We start from the raw sequence: 12,980 nt of genomic DNA, 5'->3' as shown, positions 1-12,980 counted from the left end.
CACAGAATAGACTCTCTTCCACAATTGTATAAAAGTAGATTCCTAAGTAATTGACTGCATTTTAGTTACTCAAGTCTTCTTGCAAGTGATTCTTGAAGGTCAGCTTGACAATTGGCATTTGGTCCATTATCCAGTAAGCAGCCATGGTTTTGTTTTAAAAAATAAGCCAAAGCCCTCATTTTGCTGACTTTGGCAATGAACCAGTTGCTTAAGTGAATGTGACAAACATCAGGCACAAGACACTACATATGCCAGGGAGCGCCTGGGTGGCTCAGTAGGTTAAGCCTCTGCCTTTCGCTCAGGTCATGATCTCAGGGTCCTGGATCAAGTCCTGCATCAGGCTCTCCGCTCAGCGGGGAGCAGGTTCCCCCTCTCTCTCTGCCTGCCTCTCTGCCTACTTGTGATCTTTCTCTCTGTGTCAAATAAATAAATAAAATCTTTTTTTAAAAAGACACTACATATGTCAGAAATAATCAGGATAAATTAGAAAACTCAAATGTTAGAAGTATGAAGTCACAGAGAAGAGTCAGGTGGGTCTCCCCTTTCGGAGTTTTAGACAACAGATGTACAAATGTAGGTGGCAGTATCATATCCCTCAACAGATTTTGAGTGCAAGGGTGCAAACTGATCATGAAAAGACACAGATAGTGTCTCTGTAGTAGAATCATACTGCACAGAAGGGAAGCTTTCTAGAATAAACTTTATATGTTGTGGCTATAAAAATGCTCCTAGTGTGGAGGTGCTATAAATAACATTTATGATACTAATGATAATAGAATAATGCATCATCGTCCCCTGGTTATGGCAGAATGACTCAACACCTTCTTGCATGGGTTTCTCCCTTACATGTTACCAGCTTAGAAAGGGTTTTTTATTCTAGTTCCCAAAAGGTCAGATATTTAAGATCAAAAGAAGGGACAGAAACAAGTGAAAAGTTGCTGGATATTAAAGAGGTAGAAATAAAGAAAACTAGAAATTAGAGATGGGGGAATAATGATGGGAGACATGGAGCACAAAGAGAAAGGGAGAAAGTAACGTGTGTTGGCACTTATTTTAGGAAAGGCATTGTGCAGAGCACTTGCTTATATTATCACCTTTAATCCTCACCACAGCTCTATGAAGTAGCTATTATGTGCAGATAACAAAATGGCATTCAAAATATTAGTTTTCCCACAGCTAACCAAGTAACAGAACCAAGATTCCCATTCTGATATGACTTCAAAATCCATATTGTTTTAATTAAACCAATACAGGCATCACCAGACCACCACGGAAATTTCAAAAACAGAGATTGGCACAATGATCAGATAAACTGCTTTCAGAAGAAGCATCTTGAATTGACTTATTTAAACAAATATCAGAAGAGACAGAAAAGATGAAGGGATTACACTGAAACTCCATCATCATGAGAGTAAAGTATCCGTTAAGCAATCTGAATCTGTTAGAGCAACCTGAGGTGCTATAATCAAGGTTTTAATTCAATCCCTTCGGATTTGCTTTCCTCATTATCCTCACCCACCCTGTCTCTAAGGAAGCTATAGTGACCTTGCAAGTCCTCACCCATGCAGAGAAGACTGGGTGCTGAAATATCTCTCCAGTCCTGACACGAAGGAATACGGATGTGTCTGACATCTTCCTTTCCAGGGATGAAGCCAAAGAGTTTCTTTATGCGCTGCATGATGAGGAGCCGTGAATGTTGCTCAGCGGCTTGTTCAAAGAGCTCCCTCTCATTGTGGAGGTGGTTGGTCCAATAGCAGTGCTGCAGAGAGGTGAGGGGAGAGCAGCACCTCGCCAAGCAGCGGGAGACTAGGGCAGCGATGGTTGCCAGGGTGATCAGAATCCAGCCCAGCATCTTGATGTAGTTATTTAAAAGAAAAGCAGAAAACATCAATATAGTAAGTATCAAAGGAACAGACACTTGTAAGAAGGATTCCTGAGAAATAAACTGTGGGTAAGAAATTTTGGTGGGGGAAAGCCTAGGTGGTTCAGTCAGTTAAACGTCTGCCTTCTGCTCTGGCCCAGGCTCCTGGGATCAAGTCCCACATCGGTCTCCTTGCTCAGCAGGAAGCTTGCTTCTCCCTCTGCCTGCCACTCCCCCTGCTTGTGCACTCTCTCTCTCTCTCTCTCTATCCCTGTCAAATAAATAAATAAATAAAAATTTTCCAAGAAAAGAAAAGAAATTTGTGGGCCTGGATGGCTCAGTCCTTAAGTGTCTGCCTTCAGGGTCAGGTCATAATCCCTGAGTCCTGGGGTTGAGCTCTGCATCCAGCTCCCTGCTCAGCAAGAGGCCTGCTTCTCCCTCTCCCAATCTCCCAAGGTCCCTGCTTGTGTTTCCCCTCTCGCTGTCTCTCTGTCAAATAAATAAATAAAATCTTTAAAAAAATGAGATCACCTATTTAAAAAAAAAGAAATTAGTTTTTCTAGTCTTTGAAATAATAACAAGGTACTGATCACTTAGTATGGATATAGGCATGATGGAGAGAATAAGCCCAACCATTTCAGTTTGGTTTGGGGGCTACAAAGGATATTGACCTGTTAACTTGGAATGAATTAAAACCACTGTCCTTGAAGTGGCAGATGCTATAACTCACCAATTACTCTTGTGTAGGATACATAAACCATACTCTTTGGTTTTAGCTCAACTTTCCTCCCCAACAATTAGGGACAGGTCAAACATCCTTTGGGTGCTTAATAACTATTTGATAATGAGATAATGATGGTGATGAAAATGATGATATGATAGATAATAATGGTAGCTTCCTAAGTGCCTTCTTAATAATGTGCTAACAGGTATCCATTGATATTTCTTCCTGAGTTGCTCTTACCTTTTATTTTTCGTGACCAAAGAAGACACTTATGTACCTAAATGGAAAGCACCTTCTTATTTTCCTTTTCCTTTCCTTCCTCCTTCAAATAGTTATTTGCTGACCAGTTTTATGATTCATTTTTGAAATATACTGTGAAAGGAAAATTAACTCTATTTTACTTACATTTAGTGCCCTCTTTGAAAGACTGACATAAATGGCTGTTTTCTAGTCTTAAAACTCTTTTTTAAAATTATTCTTTTTTCAATAATTAGCTATTATTATGTAAAGTAAGAGAGGCAAGTTCCACAGGTATAAGGAAGCCAGCAGTCGGCAGCCTCAGTCTGGGAGGTGAAGTTTTCTCCCCCAGTTTGTGATTCACCAGTAGGCCTGGAATTACCAGTGTGAGCTCAGCAGGGCTGCTGCACTCAGTGGAGGCTAAAATCTACAAAGTGACACTCACAGCAATTTAATTTGAGAGAGGACAGCACAGTGGAGGAAAGGCCATCTGAGATGCCCATTAATTCATCAGCCATAATTTATTGAGTCCCAGGTTGACCTCCCACCATGTTCTATACATGGTTGTTGGTGATGGGGACTCAGATGTGAATAATTTAAGATATATTCACTCTTTCCACAGTCTTTAAGCCTAAAGAGGGAGACAAAATAACAAACTAGGAAATATGGTAAAATGTAATTGTTTTTTGTATCAGTAAGCACAATGGGAGAAAAGTGAACTCATCTTAAGCAAGAGGAGGATCAGGGAGTGCTTCCCAGAGGAGATGATGTTCAGACTTAAATATTAAAGGGTAGTTCACCAGATGCAAGAAGTTGGGGAGAGTTCTAATAAGAGAAGAAGAAAAATAAGAGCATGAAGAGTTGGGAGAACTTCAACAAGTTTGTACCTCCAGGGTCATAGGAGTCACGTAGAAAAGTGGTCAGAAACCAGATACTGAAGGACCTTGTATTTCATGACAGGATCCTGGATTTCAGATTGGGCTAGTTGAAAATCATCAAAGAACTTTAAACAGGGGTTGGGAGGGGTGGTGCTCATCATTCAATTTGCATTTAGAAAGATAATTTTGGCATGGCTGTGAAAAATTGATTAAAATTGGTTAAAACTCATGTCAGGAAGCTATTTTAGAATGAGGTATGGGCAGAGAAAGGGTTTGAACTTAATATGATCTTGTGGTCAACTCAGAAAAATCAAACAGAATGACAGTGTATATTCTTCAAATGAGATTGAAGTTCAAGGTGGTTTTAAAGGAAAGGCAGCCTGCTGAAATGGAAACAGTATGACCTTTGACTATCTCAATCAACCATTTATTGGCTCTGTGAACTTATAAGAGTTACATTAACTCTTTGAGCTTTGGTTTCCTCATCTGTAAAATGGGGTTGATTATACCTCTCTCTCAAGAGTCTAAGGATTAGAATTAAATGTGAACTGTTTATGCAGTAAATGATAAACATCTTAATAAATATTAGTTTTGTGGCCATTGATCCAAAAACATCCACTGGCTGAGGGCATTCTGAACCATAAAACTATCTTTTCACAGAAGTCTTTGTATGCATCAAATAAGACATTTTATTTTCACTTTAAGAAAATCTTACCAGGGGCACCTGGGTGGCTCAGCGGGCTAAGACTTGCCTTCAGCTCAGGTCATGATCTCAGGGTCCTAGGATTGAGCCCTGCATCAGGCTCTCTGCTCAGCAGGGAGCCTGCTTCCCCATTTCTCTCTGCCTACCTCTCTGCCTACTTGTGATCTCTCTCTCTCTCTCTGTCAAATAAATAAATAAAATCTTAAAAAAAAAAAAAAGAAAGAAGGAAAATCTTACCACTGTGTATTACATGTTAGTTTTTCTTGAGCAAGAACATTTTTGAAAGCTAAAATTGCCTCACTGATTATTTGACTTTTCACCTATCTTCACATAAGTCCTCTGCCTGAGCTTTAGGGCTAGTGTAAAATGTTGCGATGGAGCCTACCGTAATGAGATTTCTAATTTTGCTTAAATAGGGCCATGCAACACTCCAGTATTCTGTGCGTTGATAATAATTTTTCTTCAACAAAATAGCACTAGCACTTCTAAATTTTAATAGCTAAAAAGTGATGAGTGAAAAAGTATATGCCTTTGCAATAAAGAGTTTAAAATTAATGTATTTTTATTGTATTGCAGTGGTTTACAAATCTGCTTTTTATCCGAGATCCCTCGGAGAAAGTGATGAATGCCAATGACTCTCTGTATTCACAAAATACACTTATACTTCTTAAATTTAACCTGTAAGTACAGTAGATACAGGCCTTTTCCTTGACTCCTCCCATCACTTCACATAAACTGGTCTAAGGACATTAAATTTAGAGCCATCACTGGAATTTATTTTAACCATAATTAAGCTTCCTCTAATTTTAGATAAAATTTTAAGACACAAGAATGAATATTTCAGAATATACAAGGTGGAATGAGGTAATTTAGTATTATTATTAAAATATCAAAAATTGTTTGTTTTTAATATGGAATGTGGACACAAGGCTGAGCCCTTTAGATGTATTAGCTCATTTGTTACTCACCCCAACCTTATGTGGTAGACCTTGTTAATATCTCCATTTTACAGTGGAGAAAAGTGGAAACGTGGATAAGTTATATGACTTGCTCAAGGTTTTGAAGGTTAATAAATGGCAAAGCAAGATTCCAGCACAGGTCTGCTTACTCAGAAGCCCAACATCCTAACCGTATGTATACAGCCACTCAGTAAAAATCACTTTGATGGATAGCATTGAGTTTGTGTACTCAGATAACAAGAGAAGCATTAGGAATGTGAAATGTTTCCAATGGCTGTGGTTAAGCTGGGATACCATAGCAAGAAAAAAGAAAAAAAACAAAACAAAACAGAAAAAAAAAAAAAACCCAAGAACTTACTTGTGACTGGTATCTGTGCCGGAGAGCTACTTCATCTCTTACCAGGATCATGTCGGATGGAGCTGATTTGCCGCATGGAAACCCAGCCAGGATCTCCTTCTGTTTGCTGACGCTGACATTGTCAAACACAGAGTAATGGTCCACAGGTGCGAATTCACTTGCCGCACATTCATAGTAGGTGCCTGTCAGCAGGGTTACGGCCAGCCACGTTAATGGCGCAACAAGTGCCCTCCCGGTGATGCTGAAGAACCGAAGACAGGCCAGCTTGCACTCCAGAGGGCTGATTCTCCGCTGGGGAGGGCCACAGTTGCAGCAGTATTCACTGGTCATGGTCCACATCTGGCTTCTCAGAGCATAGCCAGCAATCAGAAGGATCAAGGCTGGAATAACTAGAAAAGCAGAACCATAGTAGAAATTTTTCCCAACCTGACAGGGACAACTGAAGGTGAAAGAGGAGAAAAGCTGTTGCGCGCCAATGGTCGAAGCAGCAATTAAAGAATTCATAAATGTTCCACTTCTCTGGAGGGAAGATACGATATTGTTGAGAGTCGGGCTCATCGTTGGGAAGCTCTGACACAAATGGCCCTTTCTGATCATTACACTCCACCAGCTATAACCATTTTATGGGATCTTACTGGTTTAACTGGCTGTGTCAAGTGACCCAACATCCTCATATGTTTAAAGGATTCCAGCATCTTTCCTTGAGTAGTTTGTGAATCCTGAGCTAATTAATGCACTTCAGATTCCACCCGGGAAAAACTAGAGGAGAGATTCAACTGGAACAAGTGACAGGAAAAACTGCTGCGGCGTATCTTTCCACTAAGAAGGGAATGGCTTGCTTGCAAAACAAACTGTTGCCGTCTTTCCATGTGGTGCTCTGTGGGACACGACCTGCGCGGTACCCGCAAATAGAGCACTGGAAGCAAAACAGAGAACATTCTTACCCTGTACTAGACCAGGATTTAGTTACCATAAAATTATGACACAAGGCATAACAGAAAAAAATCAAATAATAGAGTAATCCAAGCTTTAGGGCTGTCTGGAACATCCATAACCTAAGAGTTCTGCCGGAAGATCCCAAAAGCTTTCCCCAAAAGAAGAACAAGACCTAGGTACCCCTAAAGCCAAATCACAACACAAATATTCGAATTTTGCATAAAAGTGCAATTTGTATTGACAGAATGTAATATAATAATGTGTTGCCTTGTAAGTTAAGTTGAAAATTTGTTTATATGCTATCTTTTTGTTACATGAAAATGTGATACTTAGGCATTGGTAAAATTATGTATCTATGAAAAGAAATAAGATAATCAAATGCATGAGGTGTTTTCTATATTTATTTAATCAGAAAATATTTATTATATGACTTCTATATAGAAGGCACTGGACAAGGCTTGTTTGGGTTAATAAAAAGTGAGTAAGATTTAAATTTCTCTTCTCAAACTCTCAACTGGGTGTGGTTAAATACATAATTACTGAATTGAAACATAATGCTGAGGAATTCACCCAAAGTATACGATCAAGTATTACAGTATAAAATAACATATTTTAAAAACCAATTCAAGGAAACAGAAGACAGATTAAACAACTCCATAATAGGAGTCCCAGAAGGAAAAAAAAAATGAAGGGATAGGCAGAGAAACAATATTTGAAGAGAAATAACTGAGAAGTTGGCAGAATTGATGAAAGTTCTCACATCAGAAGAGTGTTAGATGTTCTGAACAGTGTAAATAAAGACAAATTGACGTATAAACATGCCACAGTAAAACTGCAGAGTGTGAAGCATGAAGAGATGTTATAAAAAAGTACCAGAAAGAAGAGACAGATAAACTACAAAAGAATGACCTTAGCCGGAGGAAAGATTTCTCATTAGCAACACTAGAGACAAAAGGCAACCTCTTCAGAATGCTTAGTATCAGATACAATATCACTCAAGACAGAATGAAATAAAGTTACATACGTTAATTTTAAAAAGAGATACATAAAGGCTAAGGGAATTTACTACTCACAAGGTCTCATAGAAAGCATTATTAAAGGACATAGCTCAAAAAGGAGAAAAATGAACTCTAAGGAAAAACATAGGACAAAAATAATGATGAGTATAAATATATTTTTAAGTTATTTTCTTTAATTATTATCTGTAGAAAGAATTACTTTTTTACTTTAAGAGATGGAACTAAGGCAATACAGGGATATAATAAGATATCACTGGGCAAATGGCTAAAATTAAGAAAACTGACAATACCAGATGTTGGTGAAGATTGCGAAGTAACTAGAACACACACACACTCACTCTCTCTCTCTCTCTCTTCTTTAAGATTTATTTATTTTAGTGTACCTGGGTGGCTCAGTTGGTTAAGTGTCTGCCCTCAGCTTAGGTCATGATCTCAGAGTCGTGGGATCAAGTCCCACATCAGGCTCCTTGCTCAGCGGTGAGTCTTCCTCTCTCTATCCCTCCACCGCTCTGCCTGCTTGTGCTCTCTCTGTTGCTCTCTCCCTCCCAGATAAATAAATAAAATCTTTTTTTAAAAGATATATTTATTTTAGAGAGAGAGAGAGCATGGCAAGGAGAGGCAGAGGGAGGAGAAAGAAAATCTCGAGCAGACTCCACTCTGAGCATGGAGTCCAAGTTGGGGCTTGATCTTGACACCCTGGGATCATGACCTGAGCCGAAATCACGAGTCAGATATTTAACCAACTGAGCTACCCAGGTAGTGGGAATATAAAATGGAATAACCACTGTGGAAAACTGTCAGTTTTTTCTAAAACAGTAACTATGTACCCAGTATATAATACATTTACCTCCTAGATACTTGCTCAAGAGAAATGAAAGCATAAGTCCACATGAAAACTCATACTTGAATGTCCACAGTAGTTTTATTTATAGTACCTGCAAATCGAAACAACACAAATGTCCATCAACAGGTGAGTAGATCAAAAAATGTTATATATCCATATGATGAATACTACTCGGCAAGATAAAAGGAATAAACTATTGATATATGCAATAAGAAGAATGAATTCAAAAGGACATTCTGAATTAAAGACTTTAAGCAAAAGAGTACATAATGTATGACTCCATATAAAATTCTAGAAAATTCAAATGAATTGATACTGACAGAAAATAAGCCAGTACTTGCCTAAGGAGTGAAGGAGGAGGAATAAGAAGAGAGTGGTTACCAAGGGGCGTGAGAAGACTTTAAAGAGTTGTATCAATTTATAATGACAGGGTTTTAATTTATGGAGGTGACCGAGTGATGACGCGGAGATGCCAAAGCCATTGGCAGAAGATTTCTTACTTTCATTTATCAAGAGAAGAGGGCATGCCAGGCCATGCGGGGAAGAACCAGGTTTGGTCAGGGTGCAGAAAGGAAGACAGGAGACCCTATGCCAGAGCTTTTATTGGGATTTCCATAGTAAAGACAAGGTAAGGCATAGGAAACAGCTTAGGATTGGCTAGTTTCAATAATTCTGGTGGGCTTTGGGGCGTAAGGGCTGTCACTGCTTGTCCAGTACCTGGTCCCGGGTTGGTCTAGAGCAGGGGAAACACTGGCTTGGTGTATGAAAGGTAGATAAGAAGGTGGTTCCAGGTAGGGCTCTGGATTGGGGGGTAGATACAAACAGCTTTGGCTGTTAGTGCGTCCCTGTAATTAATGGATGCCAACTTGACAAAGAATAAGATAACAGAGTTCAAACAGGGGTAGTGGGAATAATTATGTTGATTGATTCGATGGCTTCAGGGGTGTATACATATGCCAAAATGCATCACATTGTAAATCAATTCATGTCTCGTTAAAGCAGTAAAATTTTAAGTATAAATCAAATAATTGATCTTGATGTATAGATCATTCAAAAGCAGGAAAGAAAAAGGGAATACTAACTGGAAAAGAGATTGTAAACAAAGGGGAAATGATGGTAAAAGAAAACACAAAATAATGGTAAAAATGAGACCAAACACATCAGTAATCACACACACACAAAATTTTAAATACCTAACAATTGCCGCAAGTCATGACGTGCCAGGCACTATTCTAAGAACTATGATGAGACACTAATATTATCCTCAACTTCTTTACACATGAGAAAACTGAGGCGCGGAGAGATAGAGGAAATTGCACAGGGTCATACAGAGATGCTGGAAAAATCAGGATTAGGGGCCCAATTGTCTGGCACACACATTTCACCACCACACCAAAGCTGGAGTAAACTTACCTCCAGAGTGATTAAAAAACAGAGTAATAGACTATGGACTCTGAAAAACAATCTGAGGGTTTTGAAGGGGCGGGGGGGTGGGAGGTTGGGGGGATCCAGGTGGTGGGTATTGGAGAGGGCACGGATTGCATGGAGCACTGGATGTGGTGCAAAAACAATGAATACTGTTATGCTGAAAACAAATTTAAAAAATTAAGAAAAAAGAGTCATACTGCCTACAAAGGACACACCTAAAACTAGACCACACATAAAGCTTGAAAAATAAAGGTATTAGAATATATTTAACTGAGAATAATAAAATTAAAATAAGGCAAAACTTAAGACAAAAAGTGTCAAAAGGGCTAATTTGGAACACTCCATTATAATAAAAGGAACAATCCATTAGGAAGCTATAACCACTGTCAACTCATATGTCTGTGACTGCATCACTCTGAAATATATAAAGCAAAAACTGGTCAAGTTACAAAGAGACTTCTTATAATCAGAGATTTTAACCATATCTTTATCAGAAATGATTAAGTAAACATTAGGATATAAAGGATATGAACAACAAGCAAGCTTTATCTAAAGTATATGTAGTAGTCCATCATAGTATTTCCATTCCATTTCATTAGTAATGTCCAATAACAAAGAAACTGATTAATAAGCCACAGAAATAGAATGCTATAGATGAGGGGTGTACCATATAGGGCTCATAGACTAAACTGGCCCACTGCCTGTTTTCTGTGGCTTGTGAGCTAAAAATGGTTTTTACGTCTAAACACGGTTGGAAAAAAATTTTTTTCAGTATTTTATAACACGTGAAATTACATGAAACTCAAATCTCTATGTTTACAAATAAAGTTTTATTGGCACCTAGGCACACCTGTTCCTAAATTGTCTGTGGCTGCTTTCCCACCACAATAGAAGAGTTGAGTGGTTGTGACAGACATGTCCATAAAATTTAAAATATCTACTCTCTGGCCCTTTACAGAAGAAGTCGGCTGACCTCCGCTATAGAGGCTGTGAAAATAAACTAGCTAGAGTGACAGCTATTTATATGGATAAATTGTAATAAAGAACTAAGAAGGAAAAATGCAAGCTGGAGGATAGGTACAGTATGACCAATTATGTAAAGTTTTTGGAACAAAACGACATTACATTTTCTTTGTGGTTACTAACATATGTAGAATTTAAAAACAAGAATAGGGGGGCGCCTGGGTGGCTCAGTGGGTTAAGCCTCTGCCTTCGACTCAGGTCATGATCTCAGGGTCCTGAGATTGAGCCCCGCATTGGGCTCTCTGCTCAGCAGGGAGCCAGCTTCCCCCCACCCCCGCCGCCTGCCTATCTCCCTACTTGTGATCTCTCTTTCTCTCTCTCTCTGTCAAATAAATAAATAAAATCTTTTTAAAAAAATAAAATAAAATAAAAACAAGAATAGGAATGAGAAATACCGAGTTCTGCATAGCGGTGACCACTAAGGAGGACAGACTAAAATTAAGGAGGGAGCTGGCTAACTCACTTGTATCAGTACTGCTTTATTGCTTACAGCAGAGCCTGAAAGATCTAGCAGCTCGTTCAGTAGAGCTTGGCAATAACCACATCTTCCTTATGCTTATAATTTCATATTTTAAAAGTCCATTTCATGGAACGCATAGGAAGTAAGGAAGCAGACAAGGAAACTGTAGGCCACTCAGGGAACAAGGCAGGAAAGGATGGAGCATTGATTGATGAGAAGTCACTATGGGGCATCAAAGTCTTGCCATAAAAGCATTTGTTGATCACAAATTCTGGAGTGTTTATTGTTGTTTACAGTCAAAAGAACGAGTGGCTTCCTCAGGGGTACCTGTGTGTAACTTGTCAGTGATTATCAAGGATTACCTCTGACTGATCAATTTCCTCCCGGGTTTTGTAACCAAACGGTCTTCTTGCTAAAAAGAGCTTGCTGTCACCTGTCTATCCAACATATAAAATGTCTGTTCATCAGCGGAGACCCATCCAGCAGCTCATTCGCTGGGGACATGCCGGCGCACCAACGGGGAAATCAGATCTGACAGCTGGAGCAGTCCTCAGAGGGTTGGGGTGCTGAGCATATCATCACTCATTTTACATAAAGAAGTTTGGTTAAAATAAACACAAAAGCAACCTTACAAGAGAAGTTGCAAAGAGAACAAGTTCCCGGTGCAGATGTGATGTGATGACCACGTCTGACAGTTTGTGGGCGCTCTCAGATCATGATAACAGGGCTGACACATCAGCAGGTGTTGCCCTCTGTTAGCACCTCCCAGGTCCCTACCCAGCTGCCCAGGTACCTGCCAGGGGACCACTCTTGGGGAGCGGCCCAGTTCATCATTTCCTTGGGCTCCAAATTCTAGCCTAGGCTACCGAAAGAACTCCTAATAAAACAGCAAAACTCCTCTACATTATTGTGAAACCATTCTTCTGCTGCCAGACAAGATATTATCTATCAGCTACCTGTTTGAAACATCCCTTCCTCCGTATTTTCTTCTATTTAGGTGAAGGAGTGAGTGAGCCTGGGGCACAGCAGACTTCCTTGGATCCCAACAGCTGCTGAAGGCTGGCGGGTTTCACAGTCTGGTGTCCCATGCCACTGGCTGTGTTCGTGCAGGCTGTGCTCTTGGGAGCGAATGCCAGGCAGGGACTCCTTCCTTAAGCCCCACAGTCCTGGATAAAGGGGCAAGAGAGGGGGAGGCCTGTCAATCCAGTGGAAGAGCTGACTTTTCCTACAAGTATCCAGGATGTCCTGAATCCGCATGGTGGCCCTGATGTCAGCACAGCACAGCCACTGGAGTTTAGTGAAATTGATTCCAATATCACCACTCCCCACCTACCAAGCACACAGGCCTTTTCTTGGTTTTTCTCAGAACCCCACACTAGGCTCAGCGACATGTTCTCACCATACCTTAGCAGCTATGGGGAGTCTACCTCTGAAATATTTTGCTCTACCATAGAGTGTGTACAGTAGAAAAAAAAATGTTTGATTTGGAGTCAGCGACTTGAGCCCAAATCCCTCTTTGTTGCCAACTATCCAGCGACTTTGAACAAATT

At 39.8% G+C, this 12,980-nt stretch overlaps 1 protein-coding gene across 1 annotated transcript; it reads right to left on the bottom strand.

The window, feature by feature from the left end:
* Nucleotides 1–1,465: 1,465 nt before the first annotated feature.
* Nucleotides 1,466–6,317, bottom strand: LOC111147467 (calcium homeostasis modulator family member 4). The gene is made up of 2 exons (XM_022503498.1): nucleotides 5,721–6,317; nucleotides 1,466–1,852 (listed from the first exon to the last, which is right to left on the bottom strand). The coding sequence occupies exons 1-2, from the start codon at nucleotides 6,315–6,317 to the stop codon at nucleotides 1,466–1,468; spliced, it is 984 nt and encodes a 327-aa protein (XP_022359206.1).
* Nucleotides 6,318–12,980: the final 6,663 nt, after the last annotated feature.

Source organism: Enhydra lutris, unplaced genomic scaffold (genome assembly GCF_002288905.1).
Source record: "Enhydra lutris kenyoni isolate GAN:26980312 unplaced genomic scaffold, ASM228890v2 scaffoldscaffold17, whole genome shotgun sequence".
Taxonomy (NCBI): Eukaryota; Metazoa; Chordata; class Mammalia; order Carnivora; family Mustelidae; genus Enhydra; species Enhydra lutris.
This window is presented reverse-complemented; position numbering and strand designations above follow the sequence as displayed.

Coding starts and splice junctions, on each gene's coding strand:
- LOC111147467 (XM_022503498.1), bottom strand. CDS start 6,317: ATGATCAGAAAGGGCCATTTGTGTCAGAGCTTCCCAACGATGAGCCCG. Junction 1,853..5,720: donor GGCACAGATACCAGTCACAA/GTAAGTTCTTGG, acceptor AACTACATCAAG/ATGCTGGGCTGGATTCTGAT.